Below are 23,796 nucleotides of genomic sequence, written 5' to 3'. Positions count from 1 at the left end.
CGTATAATTTAACAATGCCTTCGTATGCATAATAACTGTACTATACGGCATTGTGTATAACTGCATTTCTATAGTTTTTCTTGGACCATCAGTTATTTCGAACGGTGTACTCCTTTAAAAACAATCATGAAATGATATGCATATTTATAGCTGTTCGATCTTTGGCATGTATATCAGAATATTAATCGCACAAGCCTCGTCTATATCGCCCCAATCGCCATGTCTTTCGTTCCTCCAGTCATCGACTGCAGTCCCTGCAGTGCGGCTAATCCGGACTTTGACCCCAACACCCCAGAAAGCAAGGAGCTTGCCGCTGAAATTCACAAGGCTTTCACCGAGGTTGGTTTCGCGTATTTAACGGGCCATGGAATCACGGACGAGGAGGTAGGTAGAAGGAAATCCATCTGTAGGATCCAGTGCAGGAGGTTGCGTGGTCAGGAGCAGGGGGGGTCGGACTCGTAATCCGATCCCAACAAGAATGCATGGATTTTGTGATCTTTGGAAAGTTCAACGAAACTATCAAAGCTCCTATAACAATTCCGATATAAACGGAAGTTGAAGATGAGAGGCCCTGTCTACCCTCTAATCTGACTTTTTAGTCAGTGTGTGTCATGAAATATTATCTTTGTATGGCCATTCTTTATAAACGTAAAATGATGTTGGAGACAAAGAAAAAGCGTATAAAAGTGCACGACAGCCTTTTTTCCGGAACCGTAAATCCGCGTTGTTGACTGTCTGCTGTTGCATGTTTCAGCTAGAAAAGATATGGAGCATTTCCGAGCAGTTCTTTAATCTACCCATCGAAGAGAAGAGAAAAGCGGAAAGGGCCAAGTCTGGCGGAGCAATTGGTTGGACGCCAATGGCAGAAGAAGTGTGAGTAGCCCTTCACCCGCAGCTTCTCTGGGATGAGACGATGCCCGAGCGAAACTACCATTTGCACGTTTTCTAATCTAGGCAAATCACGTTCCTCGAACTATAGATAATAAAACGCACACTTGTGTATAGTTGGGGTCTGCGCACTTGTAATATGCTTTTCTGTTTGATCTGTGCAATTAAAAACAGAGAGTACACAACATCCTCACCTAGATTTGAGTAAGCCACCATATGAAAATCCAGTAGGCTATAATGAACTACCCCGAAAGAGTCAGACCGCCATCCACTATCTTGTAGGATTTCGGGAGAGGCAGGTGACCATGCTGATTACAAGGAATGCTACAACTATATCCCCCACCACGCGGACTTTGAGGGGACAAGAGACCAGGTATGGTGAGCGAACCAAATTCCCGCTTTTTTCGGGTCAGATGATAAAATCGACTTTCGTGCAAAAACATTTCTTCATTACACGAAAATTCGGTTTTGGAGTTACTAGAAATAGCGACTTCACAACACAGTTTGTGCTCTAACGTACCCAGTAATTTAACTGCAATATGTTTAATCACTAGTTTCGGATTGTTTTAATCCTGGACATCATAACAAACTAATTATCAAGGTAAAGACGCCACGAACGAATTGTAGCGAACGCTTTTTACCACCGATTCATTAATGAGGAAATTCTTGGGCGGATTTAAATGTGACGTCCTCGTCAACGCTGTCGCTTGCAATATTTTTCAGCCAGTGGAATGGCCCGGCGACACTGTTTTGCCAAATTTTAAAAAGCTCAATAACGAAATGTTCCACAGGATCAACACGTTGTTCATCAACTTCTTGAAACTTCTCCCAAATGCCCTGAAACTGAAGGTAACTATAAAATGATGCTCTTTTTCATTCTAATCATTTTGTTAAAACGATGTTGATGGTATGACTAGGCCAACAATACAAGATCATACGAGGAGAACGCAACTGACACGAGGATCGGGTTTTATAAAATGTTGCGCAAAATTTGGTGGACTGGCATGGTATCTGAAAATGTACACATTACAGAGCCACGATCCATACAGGTACATACTTTGGTGACTTGGAATGGGCTCATTCTAACAACGATAAAGATGAACTGACGAGATGTAAAAACCTTGGTGGTCAAAAGGTAAAAAATTCCCAGTAGTAACCTTGCGTTTGTAGTTTTGCCTGAATAGGCTACAGGCCCTTGTACTTCACGACTTTGGAATTTCATCTGGAACTCCCGACACACTCTGGGTGAACTAAAACATGATTTGCTCATACGTTCAATCTTTGGTTCATGCATGATTACTTTTAGGACCCGGATGCTTTCCTGAAGATGCACACCAAGATTGGGGGACCAGGGAGTTTCTGCACGCTGCGCTTGATCACATATCCACCCATCGGTGATGGTAAGTGCCAAGAATCGAAATTGCAACATTTGGAAATGTTTTGCTTGAAGAAATGCAACAGATGTCTATACAAAAGTTGTGGGTAGGCCAACCTGCGCACGGCGCAACGGGCAACAAGATTAGCATGTGGTTAAAACAATTGAGTCACCTAAGCTAAGCGATATATATCATCCCGCCCACTCTTCTCGTTTGAATTTAAAATTCACTTTGTTTACAGATGTGACTGAAGGGAAAAGGTGTGGGCTGCACTCAGACTACGGAACGCTATCATTTATGTTCCAAGATAGTGTTGGCGGACTTGAGGTAAGAAGCCATCTAAAAAATATGTTTTCAATTTTATTTGCAGAGGCAGTACATGTACATGTATATACAATTGAGCCAATCGTTCTCTTATTATAGAGATTATCAAAAGAGATCAGAAAGGCACATGTAAACGTTGGTAGAGATCATTTGCAACAGTGTGGCAACCACCAAAATTCAAAATTTCAAATAGCTTCGATAAGGAACTGAATCATTGAGGGAGTTACTCCACATAGCTGGTTAGGGAATTTCCCGCGCTTAGCTGGCCACTAAAGGAGAAGTGGGTGCTTTGAAGAAGATTCATGTCCACATACATTGTAGCTGGTTAGGGCGTCTTTGGGGAAGATACCTGCACATAGCTGGTTGGGGGAACTGGTCGTTTGAGGGAGAGTCCCGCACTGATTGAGATGGTCAGGGAAACAGCATCGGTTATTTTAGGGAAGATTCCAGGATTTAGCTGGATGGGCAAGGCCTGTAAGGAAGAATCCTTCACTTGGCTGGTTATTGCTTCATTATTGCCGATTTCAGCTGAAGACAAAAGATGGTGAATGGGTGAATGGTGAACCAAAAGAAGGAGCAATAATAGTTATCCCCTGCGATTCCCTCGGGTTTCAGACATCTGACCAGTATCGCGGAGTGGTAAGATTGTCATGATCGCAACTGATTCAGGGGAAATCATCTCCTTCAGTTGGCGTGTCGTAATGTAGGCGGTTAATGAAATTGTAACTGATAAAAGCCTGTTCCTGGTAACCAGACAAATCCCAATTTGGGAATTAGGGCTCAGACAATAAATTGTTTCATAATACAACGACCCATCTAAGCCATGGTCTGCCGTTTGCAGACTCATGCCTGGCCAGTACCCCACTATCTCAGCCATCTATCGGTACAGATTTTAAGTGCAACAGCTGGGCTTCCCGAGATGAGGGGGCGAACTGTTTGTAATGATATCATCTAATACCAGGGGGCGAACACTCTGTAATGATATCATCTAATACCACCAAACATCAAACTTAGATTACTTACTTATAATAGAACGCCATACAGGATGGCTGAAATGGACTATAGGCTTACTGGCAAATCATTTAAAGGACGTGATGTATGAAAAAATGTTTCCTCCTTTAAAAAAATACCAGGGGAGCGATCTACTAAAGAGAAGAGGAATGTATATAATAAGGTGGCGTATCGACCAAGTTTTTGTGGGTGGCTCCGATCCCCTCTTCAAGAAGGCATATTTTCTTGTACATCTCGTCTTTTAATTTCAGAGGACCTCCTGCAAAAACAGATGAGACGATCCATGGTATTCTTTGGGATACCTGACCCTGATGCTAGTGTGGCGGGTTGGTTCAATACCTGGCACTGGTACTGGCACTGGCTCTAATATGCTTTTGCTAGAAAATGCAAATGCAGTGTTTAAGGGACTTAAATAAATGCCGTAGAGTAGGTGGCTCCCCTGGTGTTTTGAAAAGAGCACAGTCACTGTCCCCAGGACATTATCTTATTCATTTTGTCCTTTTTCAGAAACATCGCCTCGGCCTTCCGGCAAAGACTGATTTGAGACGCAAACAGACGAGACGATCAATGGTATTCTTTGGGGTACCCGACACTGATGCTAGTATTGCCCCACTGGATGGGTCAGACATGTTTCCACAGAAATCTTTCGGAGACTACTGCTTGGAGGAAATGAAGGCAATTTACTAAATGTAATTAAGAATTAAAATGTTATGAAACAGTCAAAGAAATTAGTGCAGCAAAGAATGCAATACCGTTTACCAATCATTAAAAGCAGGACTAGGCAACAACACGTCATTATTTTAACCACCTGCATCTTAATCCGGGATCATAATGTATATTACCGGTAGGAATTATAGATAAATACCATGCCTATTAATCAAACACTAAAGTAGGAGGCCTCGACTGACGATTTTACCAAATGACCCATTTGGTCATGTTTGATCGGGACGGGACTTGTCCCTTATGGATGATAGCAATACATTGAGACAAGATAGTGCATTTTACTAGATTTATTAGTATAAAAGTGTAAACATGTTTTCGTGGGGGCCATCCATTATGGCTAGATTTTTGGTCATGGATGAGGTGTGGAGGAAGGGGCAAAACACCTCTCCTGTCCTTCATAAGACTGAAAATCGGCCAAAATTAGATGATGAACATGTTTTGGTGATAGTTTGGGGGTCCGGCTATTTCCAAGCCCCCCCCCCCCAAAATAATGGCAGTCTCACCCAAATTTTTTACCCCCCTTTGAATGGGTAAAAACTAAATAGATGTCCCGCAACATTATAAAAAAATCACCTGGTTTCAAATACAGCTGTCGCAGTCTGTACCTCCGTATAAAAGTAATGTATTCACAAACATTCACTTAGTAACTAAAATTTCCTCAGCTATTTTTCGAAATATTAACTGTTAAATTCATATGAAATAAACAATTTGTAATTTAGTCTTTTGTCAGAGTTAGCCTTTCCCTGTACCACTCCCTTCTCCGAGAGTCCAAATGCATTTTCGAGAAAACCCAGAGCTGGGTTGCACATAGGAAAATTGATATGCTGTCACAACACCTCTCTATTACGGACACCTTTGGGACTGACAAATGCTGTCATATATTGAGAGGTGTCCTGATTACAGAGGTTCATTTCAATGGAAACAACCACTTTGGGACCTAATGCACTGTCCTTAAGAGAGAGGGTGTTCTTAATAGAGAGGTGTCCGCTAAGGGAGGTTCCACTGTACATGTCCATAGTGTCCACGAAACAGATCCAATTTTAAAAGCAGAGAACCAAAAATATCAAAAGTATGGATCGTCAGGTGATACATGTATCAAGCTGTGCATAAAATACTTGGTAGTGAATTAAGGTGCAGCTATATTGCAGATTTGGAATTGTGGATGACACAATTTCCACTCAACAAGTCAAGGGTACAGGTTTTATTTTTAATTCTACAAGAGTGTGTTTTGATTACCCAGGCATATCACAGTAGTTTTTATCTCAGGCTTTGAAGCCACAACACAAAGGTTCCAATGAGTCTCCTTGTAGTAGAAGTCAATCAAACTTGGGACGAACGTGTCCGTCACAATACAACATCACAATGTCAGAGTATCGATAATGGAGTCCATTGTAGAAACTCTAGTCCCAAAAACCGCAAAATAAGTATCAATCAATTATTGTTTTGGGAAATTTCAAATTGGCTAAAATAACCAGCCATAAGAGACCCGGCATGAGTCGCATGTCACTCCGAGCTTGACAGGTTGAGACGGACTGGTTGTTCATTTCACTATTGTCTGCCTTTTGTGAAATCTGAGTACATCAATATCTTCTATTATGTCCTGGTGTCATTTTAGGCTCATCTTCTGTGCGACATGCGACTCATTTTACCATGCCGGGTCACATATAAATACACCAGATTTAAAAGTAAATGTAAATGTTAGAATCAAACAAAGGAAAATGTGCAATACTTCAAAGAGATATGTTAGAATTATTGATATTGATATTGGGTATTGATATATCCTATCACAATTCAGCTGAAATCCTATTTCAAGATGTCATTCAGATGGTTTTGTTTCTCCATGCCATTCTTCCAACATCTTTCTAAGATCTTGTATGAGATGTTCTTTTATCAAATCGAGACTAGGTCCAGCAGTAGTACCCCTATTATCACCTTTTTTATTTTCTGTGGTAGTATCACTCAAAGATGAAGCAGTAGGCTTGATACCATCAATGATAGCCTCGATACTACCAGCTAAATCAGAGTCTTCACCATTAACATCAGATTTAACACCATTGTTAACATCAGAGTTAACATGGAGTTTTTCATCACCTTTAACATCAACACTAGGTTCTGTTGAACCAGAATCCACAGCACTTGGTTGTGCTGTACTTTGACTAGAAACAATGTTGTCACCATCAACTTGAACTGAGTAAGTCTTTTCGTTAATTTTTTTTTGAACTTTGACTAAAAGTGCTTCTATAGCACGTAGAAGATCCTCTTTTGTGTAGCCATTCGTGTGAAGTGCTTCCAACAATTTTGCCTTTTTGACCCGAATAGCTTGTTCATGATAGTCCGACTCTGCAATGTCGCTACTCGAAAGCGGCTTCAGCTCCTTTTTCTCAGGAGAAAGATACCCACCTTCTTCACTCACGAGACCTTTTTTGTCATGACCTTCACGAATTCCACCCTCAATACTGCTCAAAATCTTTCTGACTAGGTCAGTGTGAGAATACTTATCAGGACTTTTTTTCAAAGTCCCAACAGATTCTATTTCCTCGGGGACTATATCTTTTGAATCAGAATTTTGTACAATTCTTTTTATCCGCACATTATTAGTAGTGCGCTTTTCTTGAAGCATAATATTGTCCATATCCACGCGATCTGCTTTGCGCGCTGTGGCGTCGCGTTTCTTCAAATTCAAATTTGTATTTTTCAAGTCTTGTGCCGACGTCCCATACAAAATTAATGAGAAGTGATAAATCTTTCCATGGTTATTTCGCAACAAACTATGTGGCTTGTCGGTCACCGTTAATGTCCACATTCCACTTGGATCCTCCCCCCAGAAATGGACCGACATGAACTTGAAGTTAATACCATCATCTTCATCATCGTACCTTCGAACCTGCAGTATCGTCGAGTGCGTACCCGCAGGAGAGATCAAGACTAACTTGACGTCGCCGCGATAGGTGTGGTTGAGTTTTATGATAGCTTCAACGTGCTCTAACTTGTCGACGTGCTCTAACTTGTCATCGGAACATCCGTCTGTCCTCAGAGTCATGTTAACGGTTCCCTTGCTTGGAATAACCCTACAAATATAAGAAGATTACACAATCAGGATCTTACTTAAGATCTTTTTGGATCCTAGTACTTTCATGAAATTTCGTCTGGAGTAGATCGACTCAGGCCAGTGAGCAACCATCATAGGAGAAGGACGACTCCAAAACGCAAACCTGAGAAAATGTCCCCAGTTGGCCTCTGTCGCCAATAATCTACAGTGGGGAAGTAGAGCCTGAAAGCGACAAGAGGCAATTTTCTAAAGGGTGGGGGAATTCGTTCAAAAAGCCTAACCACTGAATACAGAGGACACCGGTCGAAACAGCATGGGAGAAATCGGATGTCACACTTCTACGATAATATGCAACCATAATGAACCAACCCTGGGACATTATGTCACTTGAACCTACTTCATAACATTGGCATCCTGCACCAAGCACGTATGCTGTGGACCAACGTTAGTCCAGTTCTGAGCCAGCTCCACCATCCTACCACAGTCCATCATACCAAAACCAAACTCGTGACTGACATGCTTGCCAGCTCCGTTAATGGTCCACACCATCTCTTCTCCATTCGGAATCCTACATGATTCTGTGATTATGTGCTGGACGTCACGCCATGACACTTTGGGGCTGGAAAACATGCAAGATTTCATTGAGTACCTGAATTCACAAATTTTGAATTTTGAATTTTGATGAATGAATGAACTCCGATTCTTTGCAGCTGAAAATAATTCTAAAGACTAGTCATGAAATAGAGTATCAATCATCCCAAAGTATTTGAATGTGGACCTCATGAGCTTGAAAACATACGGAGGAACTGAAAATGTATCAGAATAGAACTCAATATGAAAAACTGGTGCTAGAAAAAAAGACATCTTCAGAGAGGAACCGAGTCTGAATTGATGGGGCCGGAAAAGACAGAAGACTACATTAGAAAAGTGAGGACATGTCAATCTCTTTAGCAGCTACATGTACAACCTCGGAGTCCAACATATTAAAACAGAAATTTGAAAGAGTTATGTTTTTTCACAATGGATTTTTGGGGGAGGGGCACGGGGTCTTATCAGTACTTACTTTGCTTCTAATACCAGTGCCACACAGCCAGCACCTAGAGGAGCTGCACCGGATGTTCCAACGAACTGAGTTGTGCACCCTCCATTGATGCCAGTCGTAACCTGGGAAGAAAAGAGGCAAGAGGCTATCAATTAGGGGGACTATCTGTGAATATTTTGGTACAGCTTGTTATTCATAGCAAGACTAATCCACAGGAACCAAACAGTATATCGGTGTGAAAGACCCGATGAGTTTGGTTGTGAAACACTAGATACAAAACTCGTCAATGAAAAATATAGAGTTGTCAGAGCCCTTTGAAGTAAACAATCAGCTATACACTTTATTTTCTCTCTGTATTCACATTAATTTGCAGACTTCTGCAAATGTTCTAAAGAGGATTTGTGCATGCCACTACAGATGGGTGCCAATTGGGTAAATAAGCCTACTGACCTAATAGTCTTAGAGATTTTGTCAAAGGAGAACAAATAGATACATGTATGTTCACGTCCAGCACTGCGTGACTATTAACGCCACCATCAGGCCTCAAAGAGTGTTAAATCACTTCTTCACTTACCACAGCATGGGGTGAGTCGGTGAACTGCCGAATCCCCGATGTGGTATGAGGTCCCCCAGTGAAGACCACTGCGAGGGTCGAGGCACAGACTTCGCTGTAGTAGGTCGACAGCCCGTCCATTGTGACCGAGCCAATGGATACCGTGTAAATACTAGAGACATAGCCATCACAGTTGCAGTTATCTTCATTCATACCGCCATTGCCTGTTGCCCAAACATAGATGTTGCCAAGACCATTGCGACCCTGTATAAAGTCGAAGAGAAAGGTCAAGTGTTACGTGCTTTGATAATTTGAAAATACATGTATATCATACAAAATAGCTAAATCTAATAAGGAATTTGTACAGCTTCCGAAACCCACAGTCGGCCTTTGTCTCGACATACGATAACCCCGAAATATGCGATAAGTTAAGTGTGCAGGGACATACAACTTCAGATCATACCTTTGTGATTCCTGCTTCCAGGGCTTTTTGACAATAGCGTCCAGGTGCTACCATCAACTTTCCTGTATCTGATGGCCCCCATGATGCACTGTAAACGTCAATGTATCCAATACCAAATGAGATGGCATCTGATTCCAAAATATCTGTGATCTTTCCGTCTAACATACGGATACCTAAAGAGAAACATGTCAGCGATTATGATAAATGATAATTCATTATCTTTCGATATTTTCTTTTGAAGTTTAGACACAAAGTCTGACAACCTCTCAATTAAGGATATAGGTTTGGTCCCAAACTGGTTACTTCCATTCAATTTGACCTCTCTAATCACGACACCTCTCTATTAAGGACAGCACTTGTCAGTTCCGAGGGTGTCCTTAATAGAGAGGTTTTACTATAGTTTATTTGATTATACTAGAGACATAGTTGAGAGTAAAATTTGTAAGGCCCACCTCCTATTTTACAATTATATGCCACGCCAATTCCACACACGCTATTGTTCGCTTCTGCAGCTATTTCCCCTGCACATTTTGTACCATGGCTGGAAGAGATGAGATTTTATAAAATTACAGGTGAAGCAATTACTTGACAAAACAATAATCATGGTCTTAGTATAAACATACATGTGCATGTATAGGCATGTGGTAGTTTCAGTCAGGTTAAACTGACCAATTCTCATAAATCTTTTTGCTGTTAAACTTAAAACTAGCTAGTCAAATCATGAATACGTCTGACCTGCTGGAGATCGTTGATAAAAGGCACTAAAATACATGTAAGCAAAGATGCAGGGATAATATCGATGATGATATCTTTTAACTCAACACCACTAAACTACAGCACAGGCCTAATAGAACTGCAGAACAACACTAGCTGCAGAGTCCAAGCATATAAAGAACACCACACCAGGCAAAGAGAAATGAATTATCATGAATAAACACCCTTTTCTCATGATACAGCCTACAGCAGTGGGCTGCCATACATGCGAATAGAGGATGACCTGGGTGTAATAGAGGGCAAAATCAAATAACCAAACATGCAAGACTTAAAGATAACTTGAAGCAAATAATAATTCAACAAGCAAACACCAATGACCCAGCACAAGCATACAAACCTGTTCAAATGTTTGGCTGAGGTGAGAAATATGGATTGTTTTGTTATCATGACAGACACTCATTTGAAAACATACCATGATTACTTGTAACTATAACTGCTTTACAAAATAGGCATTAGTATTATACAAATAGTGGATGTTTGGGAGTCCGATATGGAATTTTGATGGACGAAGAAATATCATGGCGGACGAGGCGCAAAGCCTCGTCCGCCATGACATTTCTGAGTCCAGCAAAATTCCATATTGGACGACCTTAAACATCCACTATTTGCTATATTATGCAACCAAATGTCTTGGCAAAGAAATCATAGACGACCATCCAAGATCATTTGTAAACTTCATTTTGATTGGATTAAAACCTTTTAGGATCCGTTACGACATTTTTTTGGATCCGTTATTGCTTTTTTGGATCCGATACGATGTGATGACTTGAAATCACATGATGTGAATCGAGTTACGCTATTGGCCAAGAACATTTGGTAGCATAATATTAGCAAGTATGGATTAAAGATAGTTACATGTATGTATTTAGCAGTGTGATAACCGTCTTCTTGCCACAACAGAGAAAATATAGAGGCATTCGACCAATAATGTGTATCAAAATGTTTTTGGTAAGAATCTTCAACCGATTCAGTGAAGAGGCAGGCACTGACTACCTTATTCAAGAGACGTGTAGCATTGTGACACTTAAGGCATTATGAACTACAAATTTCCAACAACATTGTGAAGTTTGCCAAACTTACTCATTTCCCCAGACCTTTGTATTGGGCATTGGATCACCTTCTTTATCCGTTGGATCATTCAGATCAGCACTTGCTTTGGGGTCCTGGAAAAAACAGTATTCTAAGTTGCGAATGATTTGGGAATGAAGTGTGCTCAGTATCAGTTTTGAATCTCACACACATCTCAAGGTCAACAACATTTTCATATTTTTGACAGTAATACTTCTTCAATAGAATTAGAAAAGAGCAAATTGATACCGGGACACTCATTTTGAATCTCTCACAGAACTAAGGAATATATTTGACATCAATACTTCCAGAATAGAATTAGAAAAGAGCAAATTAATACCGGGACACTGATTTTAAAAGACACCAACAAAATGAGACCAGCTACTGGAATATGACTCTACCTCACTAGCCCAAGTGATCACTAAAATTGAACACTGTCTAAGCGATGTGCGCCTTTGGATGATGGAGAATAAGCTCAAACTAAACGACTTAAAAACAGAGTTTTTACTGCTTCGTTCTCCTTATCAAAATGACAAGTTACTGTTCAGTGATGTCTGTCTTAAAATCGGTGATGCAGAAATTCGTTCAAGCGAGTCGGCGCGCAATCTCGGGGTGCTTTTTGACAATAACCTTACTTTTCACAAACAAATATCACAGGTTGTTTCGTCCGGGTTCTTTTACCTGCGCAAGATTGCGTCAGTCAAGAAATATCTACCTGAAGACCTTTTAGGAAATCTTGTACATGCTTTTATTACATCTAGACTCGATTTTGGTAACTCATTGTACTATGGTCTCCCTCTCTGTGAAATTAACCGCCTCCAGAAACTTCAAAACCAAGCAGCCAGACTCTTGACGGGTACTAGAAAATATGATCACATCACGCCTGTTTTATATGACCTTCATTGGCTCCCCGTTCAACAACGTATTAAGTTCAAAATTTTAACCTTCGCTTTCAAAGCCGTGCAGGGCACCGGCCCCAACTATCTTCAGCTTCCACTCCAGCGTCTTAGGCAGGGAACCAGAGCTCACTCGGCTCCTGCCCTGGAGTGGAAACGTTCCAAAAAAGTCACTGCTGGTGATTGAGCTTTTGGGGTCTGTGCTCCGCGGCTTTGGAATGCATTGCCCACACATCTTAGACAGATTGCATGTTTTAAAAGTTTTAAACAATGCATCAAGACATATTTGTTTAAGGAAGCCTTTTATCACTGATTGTTTTAACTATGTTTTAAACTGTCCTGTAATTGTTTTAATCATGTTTTAAATGTCTTTCCTATTATTACTGTATGAATGTACTTTTGTAAAGCGCTACTGGCAATTAATTTTTAAGTGGCGCTATAAAAATAATAAATTATATATAAAAAAAAAATAATAATAATAAAATAATAAAAATAAAAATAATTATATATATAATATCATTCTCTGAAAACAGAAAATCACTGGGCAGATAGGTCGTGCCATCACTTTTGATTGCAATGTACTCTTCTTTCCTTGAACAAGTTCACCAGGAGCTAATTGTCCCACAGACCACTTGCCGATGGGCAAATAGTCATGGGACAGATTCAGCATTACATCATGCTCAAAAGGAGACAGGTCTTAAGTGTGAGCGTTCAATGTGAGCAAACACGGCACTCACATAATTTTTCTTCAGGTCTGGATGAGTATACTGCAGGCCATCATCCATCACTGTCACAACGACACCATTTCCTGTTATGTTCTGTTGCCATACGACTCCAAGGTTAAGATCGAGGTTTTTCACAGATCTTCGACTCCTCCTATCCTCCTGCTGAAATGACAGTGGTGATTTAGGTTAATTTTGAGAGATCAGTGGCGCAGTGGTTAGAGCACCGGGCTCATAATCAGGAGGTCGTGGGTTCGATTCTCGGAAGGGTCACTGCTGTTTCGTCTTTGTGTCTTTGAGCAAGGCACTTAACCCTACTTGCTTCTCTCCAACCAGGAGTAAATGGGTACCTAGCTGGCGGAGTTGGCACACTATGAATGTTAGTCCTGAGCGCTGTATAGCTGCAGCTCGGACCTGTAATACTCCCAGAGAGTAGAGCTTGAACCGAGAATGTACAGGCCAATAGCTAGGGGTAATAATGTGAAGCACTTTGAACAACTGAAACCAGTTGGATTCAGCGCCATATAAGTCTCATAATTATTATTAATTTTGAATTGAAGAAGAAAAAAACACCTTTACCAGTATAGATATGATGAACTGCCATGAATTCTACAATGGATTCCATCACAGAATTTATAATGGACACACCGTAACTACGACTGTGTTGTTGTTCTATCATAGATTCCATGAAAAGAAAGCTATAAGACTTTATCATGAATAAAGCATCTCCTTTTCGCTTACCAAGTACCACTGATTAGGGAACAGGGGATCATTATACATAGCGGTGCCACTATCTTCCGACCTCTCCTCTAAAACATCAGATTCAACGTCTCCACTTCTTTTATCTTCTGTTGGGAAGCGTTTCTCAAATTTTTTCAGTTCTGCCAGAATGCGCTTCTTGATTTCATCCTCTGAATGATGATCAGTGTCTTTCCCGAGGATGTCAAGGAGACCGTCGGAATTGGAGAGCAGTTCACGCTTCTTCCTGATCAAGAGCCTCTGCTGCTCAGCATTCTTCACCTGAAAATATGTTTAAAGCAATACATGTAGAAAGAGAGTATTTATCAAAAACCATGTGATGTGGCCCAGTTGATAGCTACATGTAGACTACCGCATAAAGATTATATCTGGTTCAGGTTCAAGTCTACACAGATCTTATTTGGTTCATATTTAAGTCCATACAATTTACAGTGTGGAACCTTTCTTAGCGGACACCTCTATATTAAGGACTACTTCTCTATTGAGGACACTAGTTTTGGTCCCAAATTGGTTGTTTTCATTCAATTTGACCTCCTAATCAGGACACCTCTCTATTAAGGACAGCACTTGTCAGTCTCAAGGGTGTCCTTAATAGAGAGGTTCTACTGTATATGCAATTCGATTAGAAGTTCATGCTTTCTTTACAGTCTAGTTAACTTACATTTGGATCTTTGAGTAAAGCATCCACGAGATCAATTGCACTTCTCTTTGATCTGTGTGGGACATCATCATGTTGGAAGTAATACACGTTACCCAAGTTGACAAGCTGAAGATAGAAAGAAATGACAACACTTTGAAATATTTAAACACTTTTGGGTACTGTCAATTTATACAAGTGGACAGGTCGCGTGTGTCCTCTGCATGTGTGGTACTGCCTCACCTCATACGGCACAGCAAAAGGAACTTGATGTAAAAATCAGTTTATACTAGGAAAGTACCTCAGCTGTTTTACATCATCAGGCCTTTATTCAGTAGTTTAACTATAAGTACTAGGCACACTAACCCTTTTCACGACGGTAAATCCATACGCGCCGGCTACAAGATCAGCTATCGTCTCATCTCCATCATCTTCCAACTCAACGGCGAAATCGCGGGTATAGACGGGATGGCGCTCTTCCTCACGGTGATTTCCCAAAATTCCAGATAGTGACACCACACACAGTATCAGCGTAATAGAGGCAGTGGACAGCCAGTGTTGACCCATTATTATTGTAAGTTAGGTGTACCTTGAAAGAAAGATAACAGCATTTTCAAAACATAGGTCGTCCAACGGAACTGATAAGGTAGCCCTCAACCAGAAGTTTAATTCCTGAGATTGATGAACCGTTCCAAATACAATATTATCAACAGCCCATTTTTTCCAACCCTCCTTTAAGTTTGACATCATCAGCATCTTCTGATAAGATCTTCGTCCTTTTCGTAGAGGTTTTTGGGCGCTGACCAGTCATGCATTATTAAAAGGGTCACACTAGCTCCGAAGTTTCCTTAGACCTTCTGACATGTTCTGAGTGTGCGCATTTGACTTGTTTTGTTTTGGCCCTGGTTTGTCTTTTTAAAAGGCCCATTATGAACGGAGCATTAAGTACTAACCGTCACCTCGATGGGTCGTTTATCACTTTCGGACCATACCAATTCCAAAGCTGTCAATATTACTCAAATGTTCAATCACCTTTATAATAGTCATGCAATATAATCCAACCACATACATTTAACAGTATACATTGTACAATGTAGTTATAGGGAAGATTTGCACACTGGTATGGCCTATATATACACAGCGTGTACGATAACATGAATATATGTACAGCACAAACACTTACTTTATTTCCTTCACAGGTCAAGACGTTTTCTCATAAACTATGCCGCATGCGAATACAAAATGTCATGATTGTTGAGAATGTCTATCCCAATCTTCGGATATACATATTGACTCATTTAATTACGTTGCCATGTCATTAATTAGTTAGTTATTATGGTCTCGGCACTCCTAGGAGTCCTATTATCTTCATTACACTTCCTGCGATGACCTCGTTCGCATTCTTAGCAACTCGTCCTCTGATTGGTTTAAAGTTTGTAAGCGGGAAATTTAATTGGCTAAAATCTTCAATGTATTCATACGATAGAAGACCATTGCAACACGTGGTTGAATAAGCAAACCTATTCATGCAGGAAAAATACTATGGAGCCCCCCCCCCCCCCCAGATACGGCAGCAGTTGCATTAATTGTATCCACCAAGGAAAAATGCTATTGCTCTCTATGGCACAGTTGCACCCATACAGGACCATTGCACATTATGGCACAGTGGCTGCATTATGCATGTATCCATACAGGAGAAATACCATTGCTCTCTATGGCACAGTGGCTGCATTATACATGTATCCATACAGGAGAAAGACCATTGCTCTCTATGGCACAGTGGCTGCATAATACATGTATCCATACAGGATAAAGACCATTGCTCTCTATGGCACAGTGGCTGCATAATAGATGTATCCATACAGGATAAAGACCATTGCTCTCCATGGCACAGTGGCTGCATAATGTATGTATCCATACAGGAGAAAGACCATTGCTCCTTATTGCACAATGGCTGCAAAATACATGTATCAGTACGGGAGAAAGACCATTGCTCTCTGGGACACATTGGCTGCCATATAAGACATGTATCAATACAGGAGAAAGACCATTGCTATAACAGAGTGGTTGCAAAAGGTACTTCCTGGTGTCCTGAAATACAAAACTACCAAGTGGTATCAATCCTGTGGTGGCCAAACCTTCCCAAAACAAGTGTTTTATTTGAGAAAAGACAATAGAAAGCAAATTACAGTAAGTTTGTTTTTTTATTAATCAGTACATGTATCACAACAGAACAAATACAGTAGACTGAACAAATCAAAAGTGTTTTTTCAAGCAAATATATCTATATATATATTATTTGTAAACATGCCAATATTGATGTTGATGAAATACAAAACAACACTTGGTCATCAGAAATTTTTTCATATAATTCATATAATTTTACCCTACATTTAGCCCTGTGACAGCTGAGAGGCATCTTTTACACATAAGCATATATAGGTATGATATACATGTATACAGGTAAAATAATTCGCACCAATCCACCGGCATAATTCTGTCAACACCGTTTCATGGTCAACATCAGAAAATGATGGCACAGGATAATGAACAACGACATTCAAACGAAATACAATGCAAGAGTGAGAAATCTCATTGGCTGCAATAATTTATTATATTGAACCCTAATACTGGGTCACAAACAAAATTCTCAGCATTTTACATGAAGATTGTTCTGCTCCTATAAGCCTGCCTTATGTACAATGCTACTGTCATTTGTTTCGGCAGGGAAGATAAAAACCCTCTTGTTCAGAAACATGGCCTGATACATATACTATCTCGTGCGATTCTCAGAGACACAAGACGATTTTGTTTGGCCCCGAAGTATTTCAATCATCCTCTCCATCATCAAACTGACTCTCTTCTTGTAACACCAGGCCATCAGATTCTGAAAATAGATAGAAGACAAGTGTCACATCATACAAAGAATTCTTGTTAGTGTAAAGGTCTATCTCCGTTACACACAACACACAAAGCCTCCTTATTTCACGCCAAGCTGCCCATGAACAATTGATTTGCGCGGATTTCACAACATAAACACAAATGTAAAGATAGGCCTTCTGAAAACAAACTGATGATCCAATCCTTTAGAGATTGCCACAACCATAGCAATGTGAATCTTCGAAAGACACTGCCTGGTCAATTTTCAGACCACCATCAACAAAAAAAACCAGGTTCCTGTCCTGATTAAGGTCTTTTTTAACTCATGGTCAGAAATTTCACAATCTGTTGACGTCACTCACCATGCTCCATATCTATTGAGACTAGATGATCAGCAGCAGACATATGTCCTTCCTTCTTGATCAACCGTTCATTTGAATCAACCTTGAGGTCCCCCGATGCCTGCGTTATCTGCAGCGCCTCAGTCGATATCAAAGGATGAACGTTTTGAATCACTTGATTCAACTGCATCACCTGCAGTGTATCTGAATCACCTGCCTGAACAAGTTGTATCGGGCCTGCACCGGCCTCGACCAACTGTAGCGCAGCACCATCAGAAACGTGTTGGACTAGCTGTAACGCTGTTGGGTTTGCACATGCCGATCCCGAGGGGATTAGATGGATTGTGCCGGAACTAGAGTCTATCGCAGCAGTCTTTACGACATGTAGAGCACCAGTGTCTGAATTGTCCGTTTCTACTAAACGTAAGTTGTCGGAATTTGTCTGAGACTCTAATACTGTGGCAGCATCTGACTCCTCAGTATTGTGAGATTGATCCTGAAGCGAGAGGCCATCTTCTTGACTAGCCTGTGAGGAATCATGGACCTGGCACAAAAGAGGAGAAGTTTTTGTTAGAATGGAAGTGTCAAGATGTCTCCCTTACACAAAAAGCCTATAAAATGCTTGAATGCATTTGAAGTCTACCCTTTTTAACAGAACTAGCTTTTTTTGGCAAAAACTGTCCAGTGACGAATTTCAAGTATGTATCATTAGGCTTACCTGTAAAAGGTTCCCCTGCGGGAACATGTTCGGATGCAATTTGGCAAGAAGCTGAGCGGTCTCTGGGGTGAGGGACGTGCTGACCTGTGTCGTACCATCACTGAGATGCGTCTCCACACGTGATATGATATGACCACCATACTCTAGAAAAGAAAAGAATTTTTACAAACTGCTTTTTTGACTGTCTCGACACATGAGATAAATTTATCCTACTGTTTTACCAGACTTGATGAAGAATGTCCAAGTGTTGTTCAGATCTGTTTCTTTCGATGCATTTGAAAGAAAGGTTTTCTTGGAAGGTCTATTGAATTATAGGGAGCAAGTTCAATTGTATACTGACCATCACTAGGATTCTGCGTAAGTGTGACCGTGACGGTTTCAGCATGTGGAGCTGGTGTTGCGCCCGTCTGCCAACTTGACTGATCCATATGTTGGAGGTCTTCTAAGCTAAGTGGGGCATGATTATCACTTGTTATCACTTCAACATTGACCTGCAAAGAAATTGAAAAGGAAAATTGTCAAAATTGGACTGTAATCTGATCAATAGGTACATATTTTCTTATTGAAAACCAATTTTTTTATTATTTCAATGCCTTATTTTCATGGATATGATACTAATACTGTACACATACCGTTGGAGCTGTCACTTGAAGAATTCCTGCCTCAATGTCTTTTAAAGCTTGATGGACGTGATTCTGCAGATCATTAACTGTTGGAAAGAGGGTCAGATTGTGTTTTTCGGCGGCACTGTCTTGGCCGTCATATATCTCCTTCTCAACAAACCGCCTAAAAGACAACAAAGATAAAATAAAAATACAAATACTGTTCAATATTTTTATTTTCAACTGAGAACTAAGTATTTGATGCAGCAATCCAACTCAAGAAGACCCTAGACAATAGCACCTAAGTTCAGCGAGGCTGGGCCATTTCCCTCGACATGCCAATGGAAAGAAAAAACACCTGCCCAAGAAAACTTACCTCAGCTGTTTTCTGATAGCATAAACTCGTGTTTCTCCGGCTGCGACCATGTCTCGAATTTTCTGGACGACTTTAGGGTGTAGCCGTATGGCTGGAGGTGGTTCACATTCCTCTGGCAATAAACTATCATTGTGAAATTCATGGGCATTTTCTGTTGGCAGTTGAATGTAAAACCTGGATAAAATAGATACTTGATAACAAATGTTTTCATATTCGAACATGATCCATTGCAGAATTCAAGTCGAGTTTACAGTACACGAAATATCATAAAATAAAATACTGATGAAACAGCCTCTCCATGCAACAACATATTGATTTTTTCTATTTAAATCTAAAGAGCTTTACCTTTCCATTCCCACATTATCCAAACCGACTTGTTTAATGTCCTGGAATGCTTTGTCCATAGCCGACTTCATGGCTTTCTTATCTAGATTCACGTGAACTTGGTACTCTGGGTACTTCCTAACCTTTTTAATGTAAATTCTGAAATGGATAAAGAAAGTCATGTCAATCACTTTCTATTTCTTTAATAGCATCTTGTTGATCCAAAAAATGTTTGTTGGTGAGTCGAACTAGGTACTGTTAGGATTTTTACGGCGCACCGTCAAACTAGATATCGAATAACAACGTGTTCAATGCGGTTGGTAAACATCGTTCCTGAACCAAAATCGATCACACAAGCAGATGGAGAACAAATTTTGCCCAACCTGATCAAGCAATCCTTGCGGCTTGAGAACAAGATTCACCATACCCTTGTTTCGTATGATGTTAGGAGCAGATGGCGCTGCTGCATTGACACACTGGACTTACCTAGCAGGACAGGTCTGTCTGAATTCAGCTTTCATAACTGGATCCCCCGATCGTTTGATTTGTGCACCCTTTCTTCTTGGACCGTACTGACATTCCATTACTACAGCGCGACTGCCTGAAATAACATGGTTTCGGATACAAACATTGAATTCTGATACAACAACAGGCACACTACAAGCTTGGAATTCTGATACAACAGGCACACTACAAGCATGGAATTCTGATACAACAACAGGCACACTACAAGCATGGAATTCTGATACAACAACAGGCACACTACAAGCATGGAATTCTGATACAACAACAGGCACACTACAAGCATGGAATTCTGATACAACAACAGGCACACTACCAGCATGGAATTCTGATACAACAACAGGCACATTACCAGCATGGAATTCTGATACAACAACAGGCACACTACAAGCATGGAATTCTGATACAACAACATGCACACTACAAATATACTGAGTGTGACATCAGAGACAACTCTACCACAAACCTGGCCCCACCATAACTGAAGAACACTTTTTGCACTTCACAGAGAACTTCTACAAGAAAACCACAGCTCAGAACCCAACTTTAAAACTAACACTGCAGACGGGTATAGCCCTAGGGCCCTGACCAGCAGGCAGCCAAAGGGTCAATGGACACGGGCAAAAGCATCTCGACCACTGAAGACAGAGGACACAAGCAGACAAGACTTCTGATAAATCAGGTATCAATGCCCAGCAAATATTTACGATGTGACCATTTGAACAGCAATTAGACAAGCGAGTACGACTTTTTTAGTCTTTCGAAGCGTCTCACCTGAATTAACAAACGGAATACCATCAAATGGCACATATTGTGACTTCCACATTAGCCTTGTGGATGGTTTTGCAGGACAAGGACTTTGTCTGGTACCCCAGAAACTCTGTGTTTGTTGTTTATGGGAGCCGAGCAGAGAATCAAGCTCGCCCTCGCTCTCAACCCATCCTCGGTAGGAATCACCAATGGACTGAAAACAGGAAAAGTATAACAATATCTCGAAACAGAAAATACCCTAAGTGGAAAGCAACTAAACTGAATGAAGTATTACTGAAAAAATGTACAGAATTTGGCACAGACTGGACAACTATACCAGGATTATCGACCATAAGGAAACATGACAATATCACAAACTACCTACTTCACAATCATTGAGTCTAGATGCCCACTGCGGACATCCGGGAGGCAGGGGCTGCTGTGGGGGAGGTGGGGGTGGCATCAACAGGGCTGCACTCTGACTTGTCTCGATCCCCTCCAAGCTGTCAGGCACAGAGATGTCATGATCTGAAACTAGAATACCAGTACACACTTTAGTTTTTGTTCATTATCATACCTGTGGCAAGTGTAAATACTGATCGAGATTGCATCGTTTGTTTTCAGTACCCACAGAAATGTAGCAAGTAAATAAACAGAAAAACAGTGGACAAAACCTCAGCCCTTATGGGCAGAGACCTGTATTCATCCACGACCGGAAGTGTGGCACAGTCACATAGAGCTTATCAAAATGTCAAGTTGTGGTAAATACATGGCTGGGATGGACCAAAGTGGAATTAATTCTCAATCTGTGGTTGATTCTTAATCTACAGAGTCAGGCCATCACAGAAATATGCTTTTTGATAATATATTTAAGAAAATGTGGTCTCACTGGTCAGTTTAGAACTTGTACTTTGACAGGGCCGTATCAATGCGCCAGTGACGTTTTGATGGATATGGTGTACGGAAATCTTTTTTTCTCAGGCAATCGGTATTGGAATTTTTTAAAACTTTATTATGCTATTGGCAAAGGGTTCTTCTTGACACGTATAAAATTTTGTGCAGATTGATTGGTCCAATGAGTACTTTTTTCACCAAAACCTATGCACAACAATGTACACGTAATGTACACATGTTTTAATAGAGGACTCTGGCCTAGGGCAGAGACCTGTATTCATCCACGACCGGAAGTGTGGCACAGTCACATAGAGCTTATCAAAATGTCAAGTTGTGGTAAATACATGGCTGGGATGGACCAAAGTGGAATTAATTCTCAATCTGTGGTTGATTCTTAATCTACAGAGTCAGGCCATCACAGAAATATGCTTTTTGATAATATATTTAAGAAAATGTGGTCTCACTGGTCAGTTTAGAACTTGTACTTTGACAGGGCCGTATCAATGCGCCAGTGACGTTTTGATGGATATGGTGTACGGAAATCTTTTTTTCTCAGGCAATCGGTATTGGAATTTTTTAAAACTTTATTATGCTATTGGCAAAGGGTTCTTCTTGACACGTATAAAATTTTGTGCAGATTGATTGGTCCAATGAGTACTTTTTTCACCAAAACCTATGCACAACAATGTACACGTAATGTACACATGTTTTAATAGAGGACTCTGGCCTTATGTGTAAAACAATTTTTGGCTTTTTTCTCACCATCATGATGTATGATATGACTCTGGTCCGGTACCGTTATCACAGCCTGTTGGAGGTCTGCCACGGAGCCAATATGTGGCAGCACCTGTAACTGCCAAGCCTTTGAGTCGATACCCTGCGTGATAGATGCCAAGTCTGACCCTGCTGACAGGGACACAATCTGTATGGCTTCTCCGTGACTGGTTGATATGATTCTGGACCCTGGCATGGTGGTAAGTAGGCTGTGCAGAGTGGTATCTGCCTGGGTAACTGGAATGAGAACAAATCATAATGCTAGCTGACATTTCAAAAATCAAAGATGAATTGTTAGGATACACTTCTTGCCCATCGTACAAGTCACTTCTTATCTAACACTTAGTAAGTTACTTATTCCGAATACAGACATTTTACCAACACAGACATTTTACCAACCAGGTCTAAATGAAATTGCCTGGCCCTCCAGTTCTTACCTCCTGAAGTATCACCTCCTGCTTGTACAGTGATGGTGTCACCATTCCCATCATGGAGGACCAGATTCTCGACAGATGCTAGCCCAGGCTCACTTTGGGTGGGAATCTGGGACACATGGTCATGGTCACTGGTATCACTGGTGACCAATACCAGTCCATCTTCCGCCATAATATAGTATCACTGAAAAATATAATGTCATGAGGTAGTTTATCGTCATGTAAGTGTGCCACTGCCAGACTTCTATCCATTTTCTGTTGGTTGATGCAGTTCCATTGGCGTTGTTGTTCAGTCACGATTACAGTCAGACAGACGGATGTCCCTTATCGCACTCCGACTCTGTCAGTCTGTGTGTCAATGGCAGCACCCTCTCAAAAGTCCAATCCATAGATAGCCTGCCCTAAGCCAAGCTACCCCTAGCATGAGTCTGCACTGTTTGGTAATGCCAGGTATTGGTGGCTAAGCAGACAACTCAGGCAGACAAACTCTCACAGTGCCACCTATGGGGCGTGGTCGAGTTAGATCAGTACATGCATGCAGTATGCCATGATACATGATCTGACATGTGTAGGCTGGTAATTCGTGTAGGCTATGTCATGATATCATTAAAAATTCACAACTTTTCAGTGAAAGAGGGAGGGGCAACATTGAGAATTTGTAGGGGCCAGCTCTTGAGGCATTTAAGATACTTTTATAACATTTTTCTTGCCACTGTTGACTCGGGATTATAAGAAACACCATGTTTATTGCTTAGCAGACAGCTCGAGACGTTTAAAACTGATAACACTCTCAAAACGAGTCACAAACCTCGAAATCGAGTCTTGCCTCGTCTTCAAGATGGCGTTGAAAATGAGGCTGATGCAAATATCAACTCCGATTTCCCTTTCGGATCTCT

General features: G+C 40.9%; 3 protein-coding genes across 3 annotated transcripts; 1 reads left to right on the top strand and 2 right to left on the bottom strand.

The window, feature by feature from the left end:
• Window positions 1-167: 167 nt before the first annotated feature.
• On the top strand, window positions 168-5,040 carry LOC135487776 (uncharacterized). The gene is made up of 8 exons (XM_064771851.1): window positions 168-384; window positions 755-873; window positions 1,171-1,261; window positions 1,612-1,737; window positions 2,195-2,288; window positions 2,506-2,591; window positions 3,117-3,227; window positions 4,107-5,040. Exons 1-8 carry the CDS (start codon window positions 220-222, stop codon window positions 4,284-4,286), a joined length of 972 nt encoding a protein of 323 aa, XP_064627921.1. The 5' UTR covers window positions 168-219; the 3' UTR covers window positions 4,287-5,040.
• On the bottom strand, window positions 5,024-15,651 carry LOC135487775 (furin-like protease kpc-1). The gene is made up of 12 exons (XM_064771849.1): window positions 15,469-15,651; window positions 14,652-14,874; window positions 14,310-14,414; window positions 13,631-13,909; window positions 12,905-13,054; window positions 11,284-11,366; window positions 9,882-9,970; window positions 9,430-9,602; window positions 8,988-9,230; window positions 8,435-8,535; window positions 7,769-7,990; window positions 5,024-7,390 (listed from the first exon to the last, which is right to left on the bottom strand). The coding sequence occupies exons 2-12, from the start codon at window positions 14,850-14,852 to the stop codon at window positions 6,139-6,141; spliced, it is 2,898 nt and encodes a 965-aa protein (XP_064627919.1). The 5' UTR covers window positions 14,853-14,874; window positions 15,469-15,651; the 3' UTR covers window positions 5,024-6,138.
• Window positions 15,652-16,517: 866 nt separating this feature from the next.
• On the bottom strand, window positions 16,518-23,777 carry LOC135487893 (calcium-responsive transcription factor-like). Its single transcript, XM_064772082.1, has 13 exons — window positions 23,709-23,777; window positions 22,904-23,084; window positions 22,455-22,703; window positions 21,184-21,332; window positions 20,823-21,012; window positions 20,013-20,127; window positions 19,548-19,685; window positions 19,203-19,376; window positions 18,857-19,010; window positions 18,565-18,715; window positions 18,225-18,367; window positions 17,528-18,050; window positions 16,518-17,172 (listed from the first exon to the last, which is right to left on the bottom strand). The coding sequence occupies exons 2-13, from the start codon at window positions 23,070-23,072 to the stop codon at window positions 17,114-17,116; spliced, it is 2,214 nt and encodes a 737-aa protein (XP_064628152.1). The 5' UTR covers window positions 23,073-23,084; window positions 23,709-23,777; the 3' UTR covers window positions 16,518-17,113.
• Window positions 23,778-23,796: the final 19 nt, after the last annotated feature.

The sequence above is a fragment of the Lineus longissimus genome, chromosome 5, assembly GCF_910592395.1.
Source record: "Lineus longissimus chromosome 5, tnLinLong1.2, whole genome shotgun sequence".
Classification (NCBI taxonomy): Eukaryota; Metazoa; Nemertea; class Pilidiophora; order Heteronemertea; family Lineidae; genus Lineus; species Lineus longissimus.
Note: the sequence above shows the minus strand (reverse complement) of the source record. Positions and strands in the feature narration are given on the sequence as shown.

What these genes read in the sequence shown, in the direction of transcription:
- LOC135487775 (XM_064771849.1), bottom strand. Translation starts at nt 14,852, where the DNA reads ATGGGTCAACACTGGCTGTCCACTGCCTCTATTACGCTGATACTGTGT. An exon ending in ATATAATTGTAAAATAGGAG is followed by an intron (nt 9,603 to 9,881) that starts GTGGGCCTTACA and finishes GTTTCTCTTTAG; the next exon opens with GTATCCGTATGTTAGACGGA. An exon ending in CAGGATGCCAATGTTATGAA is followed by an intron (nt 7,391 to 7,768) that starts GTAGGTTCAAGT and finishes TTATATTTGTAG; the next exon opens with GGTTATTCCAAGCAAGGGAA.
- LOC135487776 (XM_064771851.1), top strand. Translation starts at nt 220, where the DNA reads ATGTCTTTCGTTCCTCCAGTCATCGACTGCAGTCCCTGCAGTGCGGCT. An exon ending in ACGCCAATGGCAGAAGAAGT is followed by an intron (nt 874 to 1,170) that starts GTGAGTAGCCCT and finishes ACTATCTTGTAG; the next exon opens with GATTTCGGGAGAGGCAGGTG. An exon ending in ATATCCACCCATCGGTGATG is followed by an intron (nt 2,289 to 2,505) that starts GTAAGTGCCAAG and finishes CTTTGTTTACAG; the next exon opens with ATGTGACTGAAGGGAAAAGG.
- LOC135487893 (XM_064772082.1), bottom strand. Translation starts at nt 23,072, where the DNA reads ATGGCGGAAGATGGACTGGTATTGGTCACCAGTGATACCAGTGACCAT. An exon ending in TCATATCATACATCATGATG is followed by an intron (nt 21,333 to 22,454) that starts GTGAGAAAAAAG and finishes CTGGTATTCTAG; the next exon opens with TTTCAGATCATGACATCTCT. An exon ending in TATTCCGTTTGTTAATTCAG is followed by an intron (nt 20,128 to 20,822) that starts GTGAGACGCTTC and finishes ATGTTATTTCAG; the next exon opens with GCAGTCGCGCTGTAGTAATG.